The following is a 17,224-nucleotide window of genomic DNA, read 5'->3' on the forward strand; positions in this document are numbered from 1 at the left end:
TGTTTTCGAGTAACTTTGGACGTGCCTCGGTGTGTCAGCTTGTCTGCCGCTGCGTTCACACGTGTAGTGCGATCTAGAGATCCCCTTGGAGATGGCGTGGGAGCAGTAGTTGGATGAATGAGAAACAGACTTCGAAGCTAAGATTTGCGATCGTAGTCCGCAAGTGGGTATGATCGCCAGAATTCGACGCCTCGCCTCGTCACGGTTGTACAAAGGAGGCGTCTGATCTGGAAGTCAGAGTGGCTCGTTAACTCTTTTTTGACTGGAACTTGACCGACCATGCATCTTCCGTGGGCTTCTCCGCATCGTGGCTGCAGATTTGCCCGAAGCGAAGTTTAGCTCGACAGAATGCAAATACCGACATTCAACATGACGAAGCTGACATGCCGAGGCGACCGTATCAAACCAACCCACTTCATTATTGTATCGTTTGCACGTGCCTTTTGGATTTTGTTGCTGGAGCTGAGACCGCGGCTCGTATAGTGTAGCCCTAAATGCAGCAGAAGTGAAAGAGATGCCAGCTTGTTGGCTCCATCGTGGCTCGCAACGCAGAGATGATCTACCATCTTCATCTCATGATCTTTCTTGTACACCCGATTGGAAAAGAGTCGCAAACGATTGAGATGGCTAACCAGTCTGAATGACGGAATAAGGTTGAACCAGCAGTTCAACATATGCATACTGCGCCATCCAGAAATGATGGGCTGTGCTAGGTGCGGAGGTGGGAACATTAACCCTGTGCATTTTCCGAAATTCGCAGGACTCTACCAAGTGCTGTGTTGGGAGGGTTCGGCCGCCAAAGAGAACAATCGTGGGCGTATTTCGTATAGGCTGCCAGGAACCAGGGCACCTAAGAGGATTCCGAGGCCGTGAAAGACCAATACTGCACCGAGAGAGGGCATCCAAGCTGGACCGACACGAGAAGCATTTTCGCCCATGATCTGGTACCCCTAAAGCATTCATATATCCAGACCTTGCCATAGGAGCCCGCGCGTTCGGAAAGATAGGTGCATCCTGCTTGTGATATTCTTGACTCTCAAGAATGATGTTTTGGTTTTGACACTTGATGAATCCTGCTGAGGTCTCGCCGTCTTGGGTGCCGTGACGAAGTTTGAGACGGTAAGTGTTTGCTGGACTTTTCTCATTGCGATCCAGTTCCTCTCGGCCACAATCAGCGTTTTCTGTCTCGTTCTTCCCATCTCCAAGTTGCCAAGGCGACACGTCCTTCCAATTCAACTTCATCTCCTCGCACGCGTCGGATTCGAGGTTGGCGCGCGTAGGACTTCAATCCGCCACCTGAGCCTGGCAGTTGACCACGCAGCACATGTCATAGCCATGTGTCAATACCGGTACTATTACTACGGCGGATGCCAACACCAGGAGACTCTCCTGTACAGCTTCTGCGCCGCTGCCGCCGATGCGCCGTCTCGCCCACCACGTGCAGGCACCACGGACGACGCACCTTCTACTCCTCCGCAAGCAGGGACCATGGATCAGAGGTCGCCTGGGACTTCATCCCCATCCCCATCCTCGAACTCATCAGTACCAACCAGTTTGACATCCTTGACATCGCTTCCAGAGCCGCGACCAGACATCACATCCATCTTCCAGCATTCGTCCGAATTGCACCACCTGTCTAAGCTCTCGCCTACACGGCAACCGGACCACACCATGTCCTCGCTGGCGGCCTTCTCCACGTCGAACCTTGGCGGAATGCTCACCGGCAAGCACAGGAATACCGCTGCCCAAGCGAATACGACCGCAAGCCACGAGGCACGCCGCACAGTATGCATGCACAAGCTGATCAGAATGTGGGTGCACCTGCTGACAATTGCCCTAGGAGGAGGAACGCCATACGCCGGTCGGTCATCCCCGCCATGAGCAGTCTGGGAGCATGCAACGCAGCGATGGAAGTTGGGAACTTTTGACAAGGTGAGTCCCAATTCGATGGCGTCTCGCGAGAACATTCTGACAGCCATTGCAACCTCAGTACCGACGGCTCCGGAAATGCCAATACCGACATATGGGAGGAGCCACTCAAGACCAATGATGGCTCACATACCCAGCATCATTCCGCAAGCGAGACAGTCAGCATGTACGAATCGCTATCTTCCGAGATCGAGATGTTGCACAATGAGGTGAACTTGTTGAAGCAAGCCGACCTCAAATTCGAGATGCAGAAGAAGCTGTCCAAGTCTCCATACACTCGAACCAAGAAGAAACCCTCCCCTTCAGTGTCGCCCCGAGACAGTGACAGTGTTCGGAGCAAGATTCCCGCACCAGTTCAGAAATCGCCCGCTGGTCCTTTGCTGCACGTGCAGGAAAACGAGCAGCCCAGCGCATCTCCTGTGAGTCCGAGTCGCGTCCATGAACATGGGAGCAAAACCTCTGGAAAGGTGATCCACCGCATCAAAGAAGGCCACAACCCGCCACACACCGCTATCAATGATGCCGCAATCATCCGAGCTGTACCCGGGAGCGCCTTGAACCACGGAGTGGGCGACCAGCAGAGCACACCGTGCTCACCTACCAGCCCAAGCGCGGAGCCGTCGAAAGGCTCTCCCCACTTCGCACAGCCTACAGTTGCCGCTGTGATCCGTCGTGAGACAGTGCGCAGAGACTCTGCACTGTCCTTGGGCAAAACCACCCCTGACGGTTCGCCCACGATGTCGGCTCGCACTACCGTACCGCGCCATCCTAGGCGTGCAGCTCTTCCAGGAGGGTGGACCAATCCCACCGACCACCAGAGTGCTACGAAGCCCACCGTAGATTCACTCCATGCAGCAGTGGTGCCCGAAGAGCCCATCGAGCAGTTCGACCCGGGGCAGGAGATCGCTCCAGCACATGCCAAACAGGAGCCGCCTCTTCGTAAGAAGACCAGTTCTTCATACATGAGTCCAACGAAAGCGACAACACTTCGCACCATTGCAACGATTGGCCAAGAGAACACCAAACAAATCTCACCACGCCTATCGCATACTCAGCCCATACCACAGATCGACACCACGATGACTCCCGCCAAAAGTTTGACGTCTGCTGAGTCAAACATGTCCGACTCCGGATCTGAGAAAATCATCACAGAGATGAGCTCCAAATCTCCATTCGCCTGGACCGGTGCAAGAAAGCCATCGAGATATGTGTCGCCAGGACGAAGAAGTCCAGCTGGTGTCATACCAGCGGACCTGCGCCGAAGAATGACGGTGGGCGTGTCGGTTGCAGATGTGCTTGCCGAGCATGCCAGATCGTCCGCCTTGCCAATGATCAAGAACACTACCAAAAAGCGTCGCGAATCGACGGGAGATCTGCTGAATCCAATCAGAGCACGGCTCAATAAGCTTGGCCTTTTGTCTGGCAGTGTTCCCGAAGGTAAAGCAGCAAGCCCAACTCTTGCTTCTACAACGACGAAATCATCTCATAGCCATCTTCCAACGGGGCCACGGCAGTTAATGGAGTCGCCCAAAGCCTTCGCGGAGAGCAAGCCTGCTTTTGAGCCTCCGCACCGTCGGCTCTTGGCTGCTAAGAATGCCGCAGCGWTGAGTGCAGCGCCCGCACCCAGCCCCTTGGGTCGCGATACATTTCAAGCCACAGCACCGTCGCTACGTGCGACGGCAACCGAGTTCACGCCAATGACCAAGTCGCCAATGTCGAGGCCTGTCGTTACGCCCTCTTCGTTTACCACCCCTGCCAGCATGGTACATGATTGGGAAAGTGCACTGATGTTTCGCGATGCGGAGGCGTGGGCCGCCTGTTCGCCAGACGACAAGAGGCTGATCCAGGCAGCTCGCCACTACCAGAGGACCGGCGGTATGGTGCCATATGGCAGGGTCGCGAGTCAGAAGCATTGGCAGAACGTCATGATGCAGCACATTGCAGCACAGACGGGACCAACAATGTCTTATGCAGACGTTTATGGCACCGGTATCATCGCCGGCCAGAAACTCAAGCCGTATCAAATTTCGGCAATGGATGGCTTGCATTGGACTGTACAGGGAATGAACGGTGGAGAAGAACCAGATTTCTTTGACAACGGCTCTCCATCTCCAAATCATACGCCGAGGGCATACGACAGCTCGCCACGCCGGAATCCCATGTGCTCGCCCAACTCATGGACTATTGGCGCCGATTGCAACAACCGAAACACTTTCGGCTGGACCGGTGGCGCGGGCCGCGAGATCAAGTTTGTTGGCTATGGCCCTGATGCAGAGCGGAATCCTAACACTCCGGTGAGCTTCAACTTTCGGGGCGGCAACAGCAGATCCTGCAGTAGCAATCGCAACGAAATTGGACCTCGCATGATTGGGGAAGAAGGCTATGATGGATTGCCGCAGCCGCCTCTCGCTCCGAGATCAAAGGCACAGTGGGCAAAATTGAAGGAGTATAAGAAGGTCCCGTGTAGTGAGATGGAGATTACCCATGCTGTCGAGCTACTCCCTGTACCTGGACAGGCGCCACTTGCTGGCTACTGCAACGAGTGTGCTTTTGGCAGTCAGTAAGCGTCCTCCCGAAAGTCATTGCGGTCCAGGTATGATGACTTCTGGCCAGGAGACAAATCAGCAATTGGACAGGAGGCATCACTTGGATTTCCTTTTCGATTGGGTTGTTGTATAAGAGGGACACACGAATCGGTGTTTATGGTGCGAGGGAGGGCTTTTTTTCGGCGTTTGTGGTGATTGATGGGTATGACGACGACGATGATGATGCGAACGGATTGCTTTTCTGGTTTCTTTTCGCCACGGCTGCCTCATCGTTTGAGGGCATGCGGGTTTTGCTTTGTACTTTTACCAGGCAGACAGTTCCGCCAGGTAGCGGTATATCGCATGTGTTTTTCGCAGATGCTTCATTTAATGTGCACATCGCTGGCGTGGGGCATCATTTTTGGACGCCTAGGTCAGTGTGGTGAGTTAGGTCAATGTGACGAGCACAGACTTGGGAGCTACAAACCAGCAAGTCTCCTGATCGCGATGTTTCTCAGCACTCTACCATCTGCTTCGATGCCAGAACCAGCAGCTATCGGTTTGCCGTCTCCARCCGCGAGGTTCACCAAAGCTTTGGCCAGAGACTCGGTTGGAATTTCGCCATTCTTCCAGATGTACTGGAATACACTGCCGAAGCCCGTCAATGCTCTATCGCGAATGCTTGGAGGCCGCTCGGCAAGATATTTGCCTTGTGGATTGATCACCGCCGGCCTCGCGCTGAAAACCCGCAACGTAGGATGTGTGGACTGTGCCTCCAATAGCATTCTTTCCGCCCGGCCTTTGATCCTCCCAAACATGAATGCTGTTGTCTTCTCCTGCATATTCGCGCCTTCTCCAGAGACGTATACAAAATTCATTTGGTCGGAGAGACTCGCGAATGCCTTCGCTGCCGCAAGAGGATAATCGACAGTGATCTTGATGTAGTCTTCCTCGTTCATCCCATTAGCACTGATCCCCTGTGCCCAGACGCACCCTGTAGCGCCTTTCAGCTGGGCGAGAAGTTCGGGGGTGTATTGTTCGAAATCATCTTGGATTATGACGTGAGCTTTAGGAGAGGACTCGGCGAGTTTAACTGGGCGGCGAGAGAGGACAGATATCTTGCTGATGGCCGAAGATGCTATGGCATGGCTTAGGACTGCACTGCCTGCTAATCCTGTGGCTCCCGTTATGATTATGTGTGACATCGTGGGGGCGGTGAGAGAGGGATGGGTCTATGCATTTGGTATGTATGGAGCCCTTACAGCATCATGAAGTGAGCGGCTGAAAGTAACCTGGGCTTGAATCTTTCCTGATTGTTCTGCATTTACGTTGTGAGAGATCTTAAGAGGTGAGGTGGAGTTGTAGGATTTCAAGGCGAGCAATTGATTGAGCTCCAATCAATGTGGCTTGGGGAGTTGATTCTATATAAAGTTACGCTTCTCAACTCGCCGCTCCTTCGATCGATACACATGGTCAACACCGTGTGAGCGGCTCTAATGGACGATGCGACGCGAGATAGCGCGCTCATCCTCAATGCCGCGCAGGGGGTCTTTCCTGCCGCGCCGGAGCGTCCAAACGGGAAACTGCGACCCAAGCCGCGTCCTGTAGAAGGCGAGGACAACACGAATCGCAAGCTGCTCAACCTACCACCCATTGTCGGATCATGTCTGCAGTATGCGAACAAGAGTCTGCCGTATCGCCCCTTCCCTCCTGGTGTCGACGATGTACGAAAGAAGATGTTCTCCATGGRGCAGCCGCTGCTCCTCGACTCGCAGCAGATTGCCGATTACTGGCCACACATCAGCAACGTCTACATGCGATCGAGCAGGCCACATGAGAATGACAACGGTACTGTTTCAGAGGCGTGGGAATGTCGAATACGGCGGAGAGTGACGATGAAAGGCAAGGACAAGACCGGTCAAGGACTGAGGCAGCGCCAGAGCAAAGACGAACTGCTGGGCGACGTCGACGAGTGCAAGATCCGTCTGAACCTTTTGTCCTATACCAAACATGTCAAATCACAAGAAGACTGTGGTGGGCCAGGACTCGGCAACTGCAATTGCGTTGCTGAGTGGCTGTACATTGAACGAACCAACCACACGGCCGAAGGTAATGTCCAGCACACACATTCTCTCGACTTGCTTGATGTCTATAAGCGCAGCGATGCTGTCATGTATTTCTGCAAAGTCAAAGTGGAGGAGGGTCAGTATTCGTATGCAGCTGTCCTACGATGGGCCAAGGAGAAGTACGGATCCGTCACCAGTCAGCTGCAACATCTCAACAAGGCAGACGTTGCGAACGTCGCTAGATTCTGGAGACAACAACACAAGGATGTTGAGTTGCGTCCCGAGATTGTCGAAGAGACGGACGAGCATCGGCAGCGCAAGGACTGTCTTGACTCAATCCAGACTACATCTGCTGAACAGCTACGTAAGGCCCTGGCAGAGGTGTGCAAGGTATATCCACATGCCGTTGATATGATTGCGCCATTCATGGAGAAATCACCAGATAGCTTGAGCGAGTCGAAACCAATCGCAGAGGGTATCCAACTCAACATACCGCCTCCTGGACGGCCTAGGAAAAGAAAAATGGCCTGCGATCCTCCATCCCCCTCGACAGTGCCGCAAAGAGCGCCACAGCCTCCAGGATCGTATCAACTAGCCTCGCAAGCTCCACAGGCGTATTCGCCTGCATACCAGCAAGTCTCCTCGATTGCTCCACAGAACGCAGTACGCGGCTTTCGGATAACCTTKCCCAGCCCCGCATCTGCAACTGCCTCTGCGGGAACAAAAGCCGCCCACGGTGTGCATCTGACTACTGCTCCACCGCCACCACCATACCCAGTCGCACCACAGCCGGCTCAATTGCTGCAGTATCCTCGCCCGAGCATCCCTCAGCCCAACGGCAATCAGCGGAGCGTGATAAATGGGAACCAGGGCATTCAAGATCGTCCTTCGTGGGCACAGCCTGCTGCGCGGAAGCAAGGCGATTTTGCAACTGCCCCCTTTGGCGTGAAGTCGCCGATCAAAGCAGCCGCGGATCCGCCATCGGTGCAAGGGTCCGAGGAAGACATTGAGGAACAGCTGCGAAATGAGCTGAGCTGATAGGAAAGTGCGTAGTGGCATGGAAGGCGTAAAGGAACCAGGAGGAAAAAAACATTCCACAGCATTTTGACCGGGAGTTTTGTACTTGTTGCGATGCGAGATACCCAATGTACATTGCTTTGCGCGGCCTTTGACGAACACCCCTGACCATCCACGGACTATCGTATCCAGACGTTTGTCCACTCGTTCTCTGCCTCATTTCAATTTAATGCAGCGTCTTTGGAGTTTGCCAGAGAACAAACCTCACGTGGTACCAATACAATGTTCCGGGCAAAAAACAATCAAGTGAGCATGAGGTTTCGATTTCAGGGCTATCTGCGCGCAAACCATCGAACTTACTCCAGGAGTGAGCATGAATGGTCGTAGCCTCGTCAAAGCCTTGCCCTAGATCCACAATCATGCTTTTATCAGCTTGTTCAGCTTGCGAATCTCCGTCCAGCGTGTCCAGTTCCCCGTCTCCAGAATGTTCATCCGTCTCACCTTGCCCGAGGGATTTCCAATGACGACCGGCCTCCATTCCGGATCGTTGGAGTTTGGATCTGGAGATTTACTGTCTTTCCTGCTACCACTGTAATCGGGAATGACCTGCACCTTCTTCCATCGCCACATGACTGCCATCAGTAGTAGGGTCACGGCCAGGAGGATGGCTGCCACGATCCAGATGGAAGTTTGAGTTCCGTAAGTGTTGGTTACCTTACCAGCGGCGACAGTAGCTGCTGCTGCTAGAAAGAATCCAAGGGACTGTGCCGCAAAAAACCCAGCGCATACGCGTGGAAACGCCGAATAGTTTGTCCGCTGGCGTTTGGCATTATCAGACAAGGATTGCAGTCGATGCTTAGTGTTCACACCAGGCTGAAGATCACAAGTGTCGAAAGTCTCCATGATGATGCCGACGCACTCGGCGATTCCTAGATCAGTGAGAAAGCCGACCAGTCCTGCAAAGATAATGGCAGCGATCCAATGCATCGGAGGCCCAGTTGCAACCAGGCAGTACGCCAATCCTGCAAATGGGAGTACCAGGGCGAATATCAGTCGTCTGATTAGATGCGTGCTCCAGCTAAAGTGTGGTTGGAAGGTCATGCTGTCAGTCCGAGGTGGACTCGTCCGTTCTCGACTGAACCACGATGCTTTCGTCAAAGGCATTGCCAATATAGCTCCTGTAGGGACCGCGAGAGCTGCCAGACCCACCCACTGTGATTGCCATGCATACTCACGAGAGAGCAGGGCACCCAAGAGCTATGCTGTTAGCTATAAACTCTGCAAGACAAGGATAACGAGCTCACCAGAATGACCAACGTCAGCTGAGCTTGTATCCAGCCCAGGTACGACATCATCACGAAGAAACCGGATTGGAATATCATCCGCTTTACGAGAACAAGACCAGCCCAAACTTCCTCGTACCACCATTTCGGCCCCTCATTATATATGTGAAGCTTGACCTCGCCTCGAGCAACTCTCCTCTTGATCTTCTCGGGATTCTCCTCGTCAAAGAAGTGCGAGACTGATCGTCGATAAGGAGCTCTTCGGGTTTCCGGTGTGATGACATTGATGAGGAGGAAGATAGCGAGAAGCATGATGATAATGTAGAATCCCCAGCTGGGCTCCAACCTCGATATGATGCAGGCACCGACGCAGAACCCGACTGATAACGAGCTGCTGAAGCAAAACGTCCAGATGCCAAGCCAGACACCGATACCGCCGCCTTGTCGGCGAACATCGTCATATGTGACAATTTCTTGATGTGGTCGCTCAGACATCAATGAGGCTCCGTAAAGGTCCCAAAGTGTTGGCAAGAAGTTTATATTGGCAAAACCTAGTGCCAACCCCGTCAAAGCACGAGGCAGTAGTAACCCTATCGTGTACAAACGACCAGGACCATGGGAATCTGCGACGGTGACAGCCTGCGGAATCTGTAGCGGAAGGACGATACCGAACGCCAACAAGACGTAGGGCTTTCGGCCGTGAAGCAATGGCAGTGGCCAGAAGATCAGAGTTGACAACCCCAAGCCAGCGAAGAACAGCATKTTACCGAATATAACCCAGTGAGACTGATCACCAAGCTGATACTGTATTCGTGGTACTTCGCCGGCCTACGACAAAGAGTCAGATGAGGTTCTGGCTTCGTGTGACTGCTTTACTCACATAGATACCTGCGATGAGACCAATAAACATGGTATTCAAGCACGCAATGATTGCAGTAAGCCGTTTGCGTCTCGAATTCCATTCGCGAGCGATGGGTTGGCGCTTGTGGTATCGTCCAAGGCTGAATCCTTGGTCTTCTTGAATGCTGATATGGCCTCTCCGCGGGTGCTTCAGGCTGAGGTTCCGCGAGACCAATAAAGGTGGAGGCCCACTGGAAATGGAGGCTTTGAGATTGGTCTTCTCGGGTTCAGGGTATGGTGGCTCTGGGACATTGGTTTGATGTTGACGGCTATGGCCATCATTCTCACGAAAGTACGCGGGTTGTAAGAATGCGGGCGTATCAAGATTGCGAACCGAATTGCTGCCGYGGGAAGCATCTTCTTGGTACGCGGCTGGCTTCACGGCCGCAGGGGGTGCACTCCGCGTCGAACGTAGAGCGTCGGCCCGTGCTGCGTTGACTCTGCGTAGACCCCGGTTATGTGGCTTATGTTTTGGGTCGATGGAGTCGTCCTCGGCACGATACATGTTGGCGTGCGCTGGATGTGGTGTGTCAGGGAGCTCCTTGTTGGGAAGCGCGACGCTCTTCCGAACACCGGGCTGCGTGACAACAGATTCACCATGATCTCCGTAGAAGCTTGCAGCGGCGCCGTAGGTTGCCCGCAGTTCCGACCGGGTGGAAAGTTTTCTGGGTGTCCTTCCATAAGCAAAGTCACGAACAACCGATTCGGCGGAGGGTGCCGAATAAAGCTGGGGAGGAGTCTGGGAGATGGAGTTGTCTGGCGACGATGTGAAGCGGCGAGATCGGAGAGGATTGTCCATGCCGGCAGTTCTAGCATGAGAAGAAAGCGCTGGCTTCGATCTATGGCCGACTAGCAATGGTTGCATACTGGATTTGGTGACAATGGTGGGCTCCCTGCTTGAGAGTGAAGATGCGTCCGAGTAGCAGTCTTCGTGATGTGCATTCAAGGAATGCACAGAAACGGCGGGAGATAGTTTCAGAGGCTGGTCCATAATGTTCTTCACAGACTTCGCTTCACGTAGAGCTAGGGTGGCTTCATTCAACACATGGGCAACCTCATCTGGCCGACCCGAGTTTGCTGCATTCCACGCAATGTCAAGGGCTTCTCCCATCAAGCTCTCCAATCCAGCGACTGCATGCTCAAGCTGTAATGAGCCTTGAAYGAGTTGCGGCCTGCCGGCAGTTGTCAAGATAGGACTCCGCTGTTCGGGACCGCTCCTCGCATTGCTTTGCTTAGTGGTGAACGGATCCGAAGTTGTTGCTCTGTGCGTTTCGCTCAGCGAAGACGAATCTGAAGATGCGACCAAGTGCAATGGGAGCTTGTGAAGGGTAGACTGTTTGGTTGGCGGCGGCCGCGTAGCGTGCGGCCTATATAGCGAATCGTCATACGACGATATTGGTGCGCGCTGTTGCTGCCGACGAGTGCAGTGGAGCCCATCTGTCGCGATGCGGTGCTCGCAAGACTTGGCCCATCTATCTTGGCGACTGTTTGAGAACCCATTGTCGAGCCTTTGATTCGTACTTGAGTCCACCTTAGGCACTTCAGCTTCTCGCTCGATCGCAGCATACCGGGAGTGTGCAGGAGGGACGTTGAGCTGGCTGAGTTTTACACTTGCAGGCGCCTCCTTGGGTTTGCGTCTCTTCTCACGTGCCGCGGACGGCTCGAGAGGCTTTTCAGGCGGGGCCCGAAGCGGCGCGGGAGCTAATCCAGCATTGTGGTTTCTGCTCCCAGAGTGCGTGGCACTGTATTTCGATGAAACAGATACTTCCCTTTGGAGTGTCTTAGGCTTCGGTCGTCTTGTAAAGAAGGGCGAATGCTTCGACCCTGGCGGATCTTGAGAGCGTCGTGAGAATGCTAGGGACTCGGATTGGGCGTTATTGGATTGGAGAACAGGCTTAGATCCAACAGCTCGCAGCGTATTGTCGTTTCCTGTAGAACGAATTGACGCCTCTCCATCGCGCCTATCTGCTCTTGAAGAGGAGTCATGCGATTGTTCGCTACCGCTCACCTGCGGTCGCTCCGAGGTCGCAAGTTTCCTGTCCACGGGTCTCTTCTCAAGCCACGGCAGCCTCTTGCGGACCACAGGTGTCGGCGGCTGCAAATTTGTTGTTCCAGTTGTCGGCTTCTTCGCCAGGTCACGTTGAGCGACTGAAGTCTTTCTTGCGGAGTCCACGCTAATCTGGTCGCCCAAGATACGGTTGTCGCCTTTGAAAGGTTGTCGCGCAGGGACTGCCGAAGAGGCCATATATCCTAGCTCGACCAGGTCTTCATCGACCTTTGAGGGAAGAATGGCGAGAGTGGCAGGTTCGTATGAGGTGTAGATACGTCGATAGTATGTTTTCGCGACGGCAGGTGAAGATCAGAGGTCGAGCAGAGAAGACGGCCAGCGATCAGCTCTGCTCAGGAGAATGTTCTCCAAAAAGGAATGAGGGAAGCGGGTATGGGAGACGAGGGAGTGATGAGACGGAATAAGATGAGATGGGATGACGAGCTAGGTAGTCTTCTCCTGCCGATATATCGTCGACCACAGCTGCGACTTCCCGAGAAGTTCTGAGTATCTCACACCTCACATCTGATCGCATCTACTGCAACAGTACTTTCTCTCATCAAGCCAGGGCTTRGATGGGAGATGAAGCTCGACCTGCTTGTTTCATTCTTCGTACCTAACTTTTCCTGCACTCACATCTGGGTAGACGTCAAAGCGGCGCTGAGTTTCGATGGGTATGCCCTTTCTGGACTCTGCAATGGTGTCACCATCGAGATCGGCGTACGCGATACCTTCATGCTCATCAAGTTGCGACTGGACCGAAGCATTTGGGTTGACGACCAAAGAATGTCCCCAGGCGTTGTAATCAGCATCCATATCGCGCGCGGGACTACAAAGTCCAACATATATCTGATTGTCCATTGCTCGCGCTCGGGCCTGCAGTTCCCAATGCATGGCGCCGGTGGTAAGGTTGAAAGCACCAGGATACAGCAGTAGGAAACAATTCTTTCTTGCAGGAATTGTGGCAAGTTCAGGGAATCGGATGTCATAGCAGATGGCCACTGCGATCTTGCCATATTCCGGGAGGTCAATGATGGTGACTTTATTGCCGGGTGACAGCACTTCACTCTCGCGGAAGGTGATTTTGCCGGGAATGTCGATGTCGAACAAATGCACCTTGCGATGTGTAGCGAGCAGCTTGCCGCTCGGGTCAAAGGTCATGGATGTGTTGTAGTACTTCTTGGTCTCTTCCCAGTACTCTGGTATGCTGCCTCCCACCACATATGCCTTGGCCTCCTTTGCAAGCTCGGATAATGCGTGATATGATGGCGATTGCTCTTTCGTTGGCGGCGATGGCAGCAAAGTCTCTGCGTATTTGGGGAAATACTTTGTGCCGTATGGTGAGTTGAAGCATTCCGGCAGAACTACGATGTTGGCGCCGTTCGATGTGGCCTCGAGGACTTTGGATCGTGCTCGAGCGAGGTTGGCCTTCTTGTCGGCCCCCGTGGCAAGCTGCACGAGAGCGAGCTTCAGCGGCTTCTTCAGCAGTTTGGCCATTGTATAGGATATGGTTATAGATAGGTGAGTGAAAGGGCACAAGAGTCAAAAGCTGGGCTAAGGTAAGGTACCCACGCGTCACTTCACTTCGCGGCGGAGAAGCCAAGACTTTCTGGCCAGCTCGGACTGATAGGCCGACGCAACAAGAACATCGACATCAATAACGATGCCTCACCATCGCAATCATCTTACCACATTCGCTTTGACCATTGTTACAGAGAAAGGCGCAGACGGTGCTTCAGACAAGATAGATTGTCACTCCGCGGACAAGTCCTGGTAGCGATGTTCTCGCCAATTCGAGTCGGAGCTGACGTAGATGATGAGAGGCTACAGTTAGATCTCATGGCATCTCTCAACCAACGCCACTGATTGACACGCAAGCCTCGCATCTTTGCGTCTTGAAGTGCATTTGGCTGGATTACATACCTTACCTACTACCTTACTGTGGTGGTAGAACAGTTCTCACCCCACCAACAGGTTCCACCACTTGATTGCAAATTGCCTTCGAAACTCCCCTTCTCTCAATGATTTACCTCACACAGAGACCATCCCATCATTGCAGAATGGAGATGATCAAACACAGGCCCYGCTTGCGCCCATGCTCGAACTGTGCCCAAGGTAAAGTAGGTCTACCGTGAGACCACGCGTCTGCCCAGCCCAGGCTCTATGACATCACTGTATTTCCAGTGCTCAACTTCACCAGGTCCTCATCTACAGTAACAACAGGATATCACAATGGCGGACAACGGAAAGCAGCGAAGCGGTCTAAAAGACTTCCTGGCAGTGCGTTTGCCAAGCGAAACAATAGCATGCCACCATTACTGATGTCGTCCAGTCGATCGCAACGATAAAGGGCGATTTGAGCAACATCACCGCCCCTCCATTCGTACTCGCCGATAAATCAACCACGGAGTTTCCAAGGTGAATCAGGAGTAGTCGTGGTCGATACATTGCAGCAGTCTCTGACGAATTCTCAAGATACTGGATCGAGCACCCCGAGCTGTTCTGCGCTCCGGCGCACGAGCAAGACCCAGCTAAGCGGATCCTGGCCGTACTCAAATGGTTTCTGTCCTCTCTCAAGAGTCAACAATACGCGGGTCGCGATCCCGGCGAGGGCATCAAGAAACCGCTAAATGCCTTCCTGGGTGAAGTCTTCATCGGCGATTGTGGCCCCGAGGGCGATGAGACTCGACTCGTGTCTGAGCAAGTTAGCCACCATCCACCCGTCACGGCATGCTACCTCTGGAATGAAACGCATGGAATTCGTGCCGAGGGCTACACGCGCCAAGAAATAACCTTCTCCGGGTCCGTCAACATCCAGCAGATTGGCCATGCCATCCTGCATATCGACGAATTCAACGAAGACGTCGTCATTCCCTTGCCAAACATAAAAGTCAAAGGTATTCTCACCGGCTCGCCCTATCCAGAACTAGACGGGACATATTCGATTGTGTCTACAAGCGGATATATGGCTCAGGTGGACTTTAGTGGGAAGAGCCTTCTCGGTATTGGTGGTAAGAAGAATCACCTCAAAGCCGCGGTGTACGGTCCAGACGACCACACGCATAAGCATCCAATTTACACGGCCGAGGGTTCCTGGTCCGAAGCATTCGAGTTCAAAGACAGTGGCGGCAAGACGTTGGAAACATACAACGTGGCTGCCGCCCAGCCGGCTGAGTTTCGAACACTGCCGATGGACCAGCAGGATCCTTGGGAGAGCAGGAAGGCGTGGCGGGGCGTCATCGAAGCCGTCCAGACTGGAAATATGCAAGGCGTGGCTGATAGCAAGAGTGCCCTTGAAAAAGCACAGCGTGAGCTMCGCAAGAAGCCTGAGACTAGTGAAGAGACATGGCAAAGCCTGTTCTTTACGAAGGAGAGCGGGCATGCGGCAGCCGAAGCCTTGCTGGAAAAGATAGGCCAACACTTGGACGCGGCGAAGACATGTGGCGTGTGGCGTTTCCAGCCAGATTCTCTAGCAACGCTAGAAAGACCTTGGAGGGGTGAATTGACGCCGCTGGGCTGAACCCTCCATTTAGATTATCTTGGATTGCGGCGGCGCTTGCTTATCAGACTCCCGGTTGTAACGAACGAATCACTCGCTTCCTTGATCACAACTCAATGGTAAGGCTACCGTTGGCCCACTGGCCATGTCGGGATTTGGGGACAGCCACTGCTGCTTCCCAGTACAGCGCCTTTATCACATCGGAGCTGCAAGTTGCAACTGAGCCGCGACTAAAACGCGGCATTCATGAATCAGCTCCCCTATTTCCCGTGGCTTGAAGCAGACCAGGGTTCTGTTTGCTGGTTCTAGTATCTACAGACCTTGACAGTCCTAGCTGGATTGGGGGGATGTATCTCCGATGGGCGATTACGCCATGTTTGTTGAGCTTTCACGTGGGTTCTTGACCATGGATGTGTGGATCGGTGCCTGAAGCATCTTGGGCGTTCTCCCTGGGGCTACTCGGACATCACTCACGGTCTCGCACTATCGGACCGACCGAACGACTTCTTCTATTGATCCTTCACCAGGAACACGTCCCTGTCACGGTGATCAGCCTCGCCTGTGCCCGCTCCACTAGTAGTAGTCGCGACATCGGCTGTTGGATTCTGCCAGGTCTCTCGTATTCTTCATCCAACCCGACTTGCCTGACGTGAGCTTATCCCAAACTTACACTTTCGAGACCCTTACCAATTCAGCGTATTGACACATGCTAAAGTGGCACACAAGCGGCCTTGCACGGAACCAGCACAAGCGGGACTACAGAATACATTGACATCTGTTATCTGTTGCCAGAGCATACGCTGGCGGGCCGAGATGAGCCACTACGGCCTCCATAGCGTGGCGAGCGCCACTGAGCTGCGACAAGGATAATCCGCACAATGGCGACTTCTTGGCATAGTCTTTTGATCCTGCGGCGGTCGCAGCATCAGTGCCATATTTGCTCCCTGATACAGCCTAGAGTGTCAGAACATCGCGCACAACACCAAACCTGGTGCCGCCATTTCGCTCTTCGCGAGCTGATTTGTTGTTCGAGTCCTAGTTTGCGATAAATTCAGTCAGCAACTGGTTCTAGCCCTTACTGCCAAGTCTTGGCGAGCTGGGATGTGTCGTTGATTTTGGACAAACGAAGAAGTGCCGGGCTGCAGGGGTTGGTGCAGTGGCAGTCGTCCCACGCTAATGATTGGACTTTGAAATAACAAGCAATGGTCTGTCCAACGCTTGTCTTCGTAAACGACAGCTGCTGAAACTCAAGATGGCGCACTGCAAACAACATGCCGCCACATGATCTAAGCTCAACTCGACTGCGAAATGGGCAACTCCACACAGCATCCACTCTACTCCTGAGTCCCGATGCAAGTATGTGGATCCGAGTAGGTTGGTAAAAGCTGGGTTGGGTCCGGGGCAGGCTCGACGAGGCTGCACGTTTCCTCGCACATGTCGGGGTTCATCCAATCCACATCGTCCACGTCGAGTGGTCTTCCAGCTGGAAAAGGTACCGCCCTGCGGGTTCCTGCATTTCACAATCGATCCGACATCACATTTGTTTCAACTGCAAATACCCAGTGTGGTGCCTGCGTCACATCTCCCAAACAGGAACGTGCCGTCAACTTAAGCACATGCAAACTCTGCTGGCGGCTTCAACCTAGTAGCCTTCTTCTGCGTAGACTGCACTTGGTCTAGCAAAACGCAATCACTTTACCACGCTACCGTATCGTGTTCGGGCTCGGACGGACTTATTGCCAGTTTCTGCTCACCTACGTTTGATGTGATGTAGCGCTTGGCCATGTTTTGCACATATTGTTGTGCACTGTGTACGCCTCCATTCTGACGGGCGGGCTATACCGCTGTATTCCTCAAGGTGAAACATTCTCCACATCAACATCGTGCAAACACAATGGACCATGCCAGATCCAGTACTTGTTCAAAGACCGGCGCATGGTGTGGGTATGAGCCGCGTG

General features: G+C 53.4%; 6 protein-coding genes; 3 read left to right on the forward strand and 3 right to left on the reverse strand.

The window, feature by feature from the left end:
* Positions 1 to 1,335: 1,335 nt before the first annotated feature.
* On the forward strand, positions 1,336 to 4,493 carry RCC_08108 (uncharacterized protein; the record flags this gene model as incomplete). XM_023773360.1 has 3 exons in its annotated part: positions 1,336 to 1,785; positions 1,841 to 1,932; positions 1,991 to 4,493. The coding sequence occupies 3 exons, from the start codon at positions 1,336 to 1,338 to the stop codon at positions 4,491 to 4,493; spliced, it is 3,045 nt and encodes a 1,014-aa protein (XP_023629128.1).
* A 376-nt stretch (positions 4,494 to 4,869) lies between these two features.
* Positions 4,870 to 5,659, reverse strand: RCC_08109 (related to nucleoside-diphosphate-sugar epimerases; the record flags this gene model as incomplete). XM_023773361.1 has 2 exons in its annotated part: positions 4,870 to 4,883; positions 4,942 to 5,659. 2 exons carry the CDS (start codon positions 5,657 to 5,659, stop codon positions 4,870 to 4,872), a joined length of 732 nt encoding a protein of 243 aa, XP_023629129.1.
* Positions 5,660 to 5,950: 291 nt separating this feature from the next.
* On the forward strand, positions 5,951 to 7,558 carry RCC_08110 (uncharacterized protein; the record flags this gene model as incomplete). The annotated part of the gene is made up of 1 exon (XM_023773362.1): positions 5,951 to 7,558. The coding sequence occupies one exon, from the start codon at positions 5,951 to 5,953 to the stop codon at positions 7,556 to 7,558; it is 1,608 nt and encodes a 535-aa protein (XP_023629130.1).
* Positions 7,559 to 7,954: 396 nt separating this feature from the next.
* On the reverse strand, positions 7,955 to 11,965 carry RCC_08111 (uncharacterized protein; the record flags this gene model as incomplete). XM_023773363.1 has 3 exons in its annotated part: positions 7,955 to 8,794; positions 8,842 to 9,648; positions 9,701 to 11,965. The coding sequence occupies 3 exons, from the start codon at positions 11,963 to 11,965 to the stop codon at positions 7,955 to 7,957; spliced, it is 3,912 nt and encodes a 1,303-aa protein (XP_023629131.1).
* Positions 11,966 to 12,370: 405 nt separating this feature from the next.
* RCC_08112 (probable carbon-nitrogen hydrolase) lies at positions 12,371 to 13,264 on the reverse strand (the record flags this gene model as incomplete). The annotated part of the gene is made up of 1 exon (XM_023773364.1): positions 12,371 to 13,264. The coding sequence occupies one exon, from the start codon at positions 13,262 to 13,264 to the stop codon at positions 12,371 to 12,373; it is 894 nt and encodes a 297-aa protein (XP_023629132.1).
* A 735-nt stretch (positions 13,265 to 13,999) lies between these two features.
* Positions 14,000 to 15,287, forward strand: RCC_08113 (related to KES1 protein; the record flags this gene model as incomplete). XM_023773365.1 has 3 exons in its annotated part: positions 14,000 to 14,047; positions 14,100 to 14,185; positions 14,243 to 15,287. The coding sequence occupies 3 exons, from the start codon at positions 14,000 to 14,002 to the stop codon at positions 15,285 to 15,287; spliced, it is 1,179 nt and encodes a 392-aa protein (XP_023629133.1).
* Positions 15,288 to 17,224: the final 1,937 nt, after the last annotated feature.

This window comes from Ramularia collo-cygni, assembly GCF_900074925.1.
Source record: "Ramularia collo-cygni strain URUG2 genome assembly, contig: RCC_scaffold13, whole genome shotgun sequence".
Lineage (NCBI taxonomy): Eukaryota > Fungi > Ascomycota > Dothideomycetes > Mycosphaerellales > Mycosphaerellaceae > Ramularia > Ramularia collo-cygni.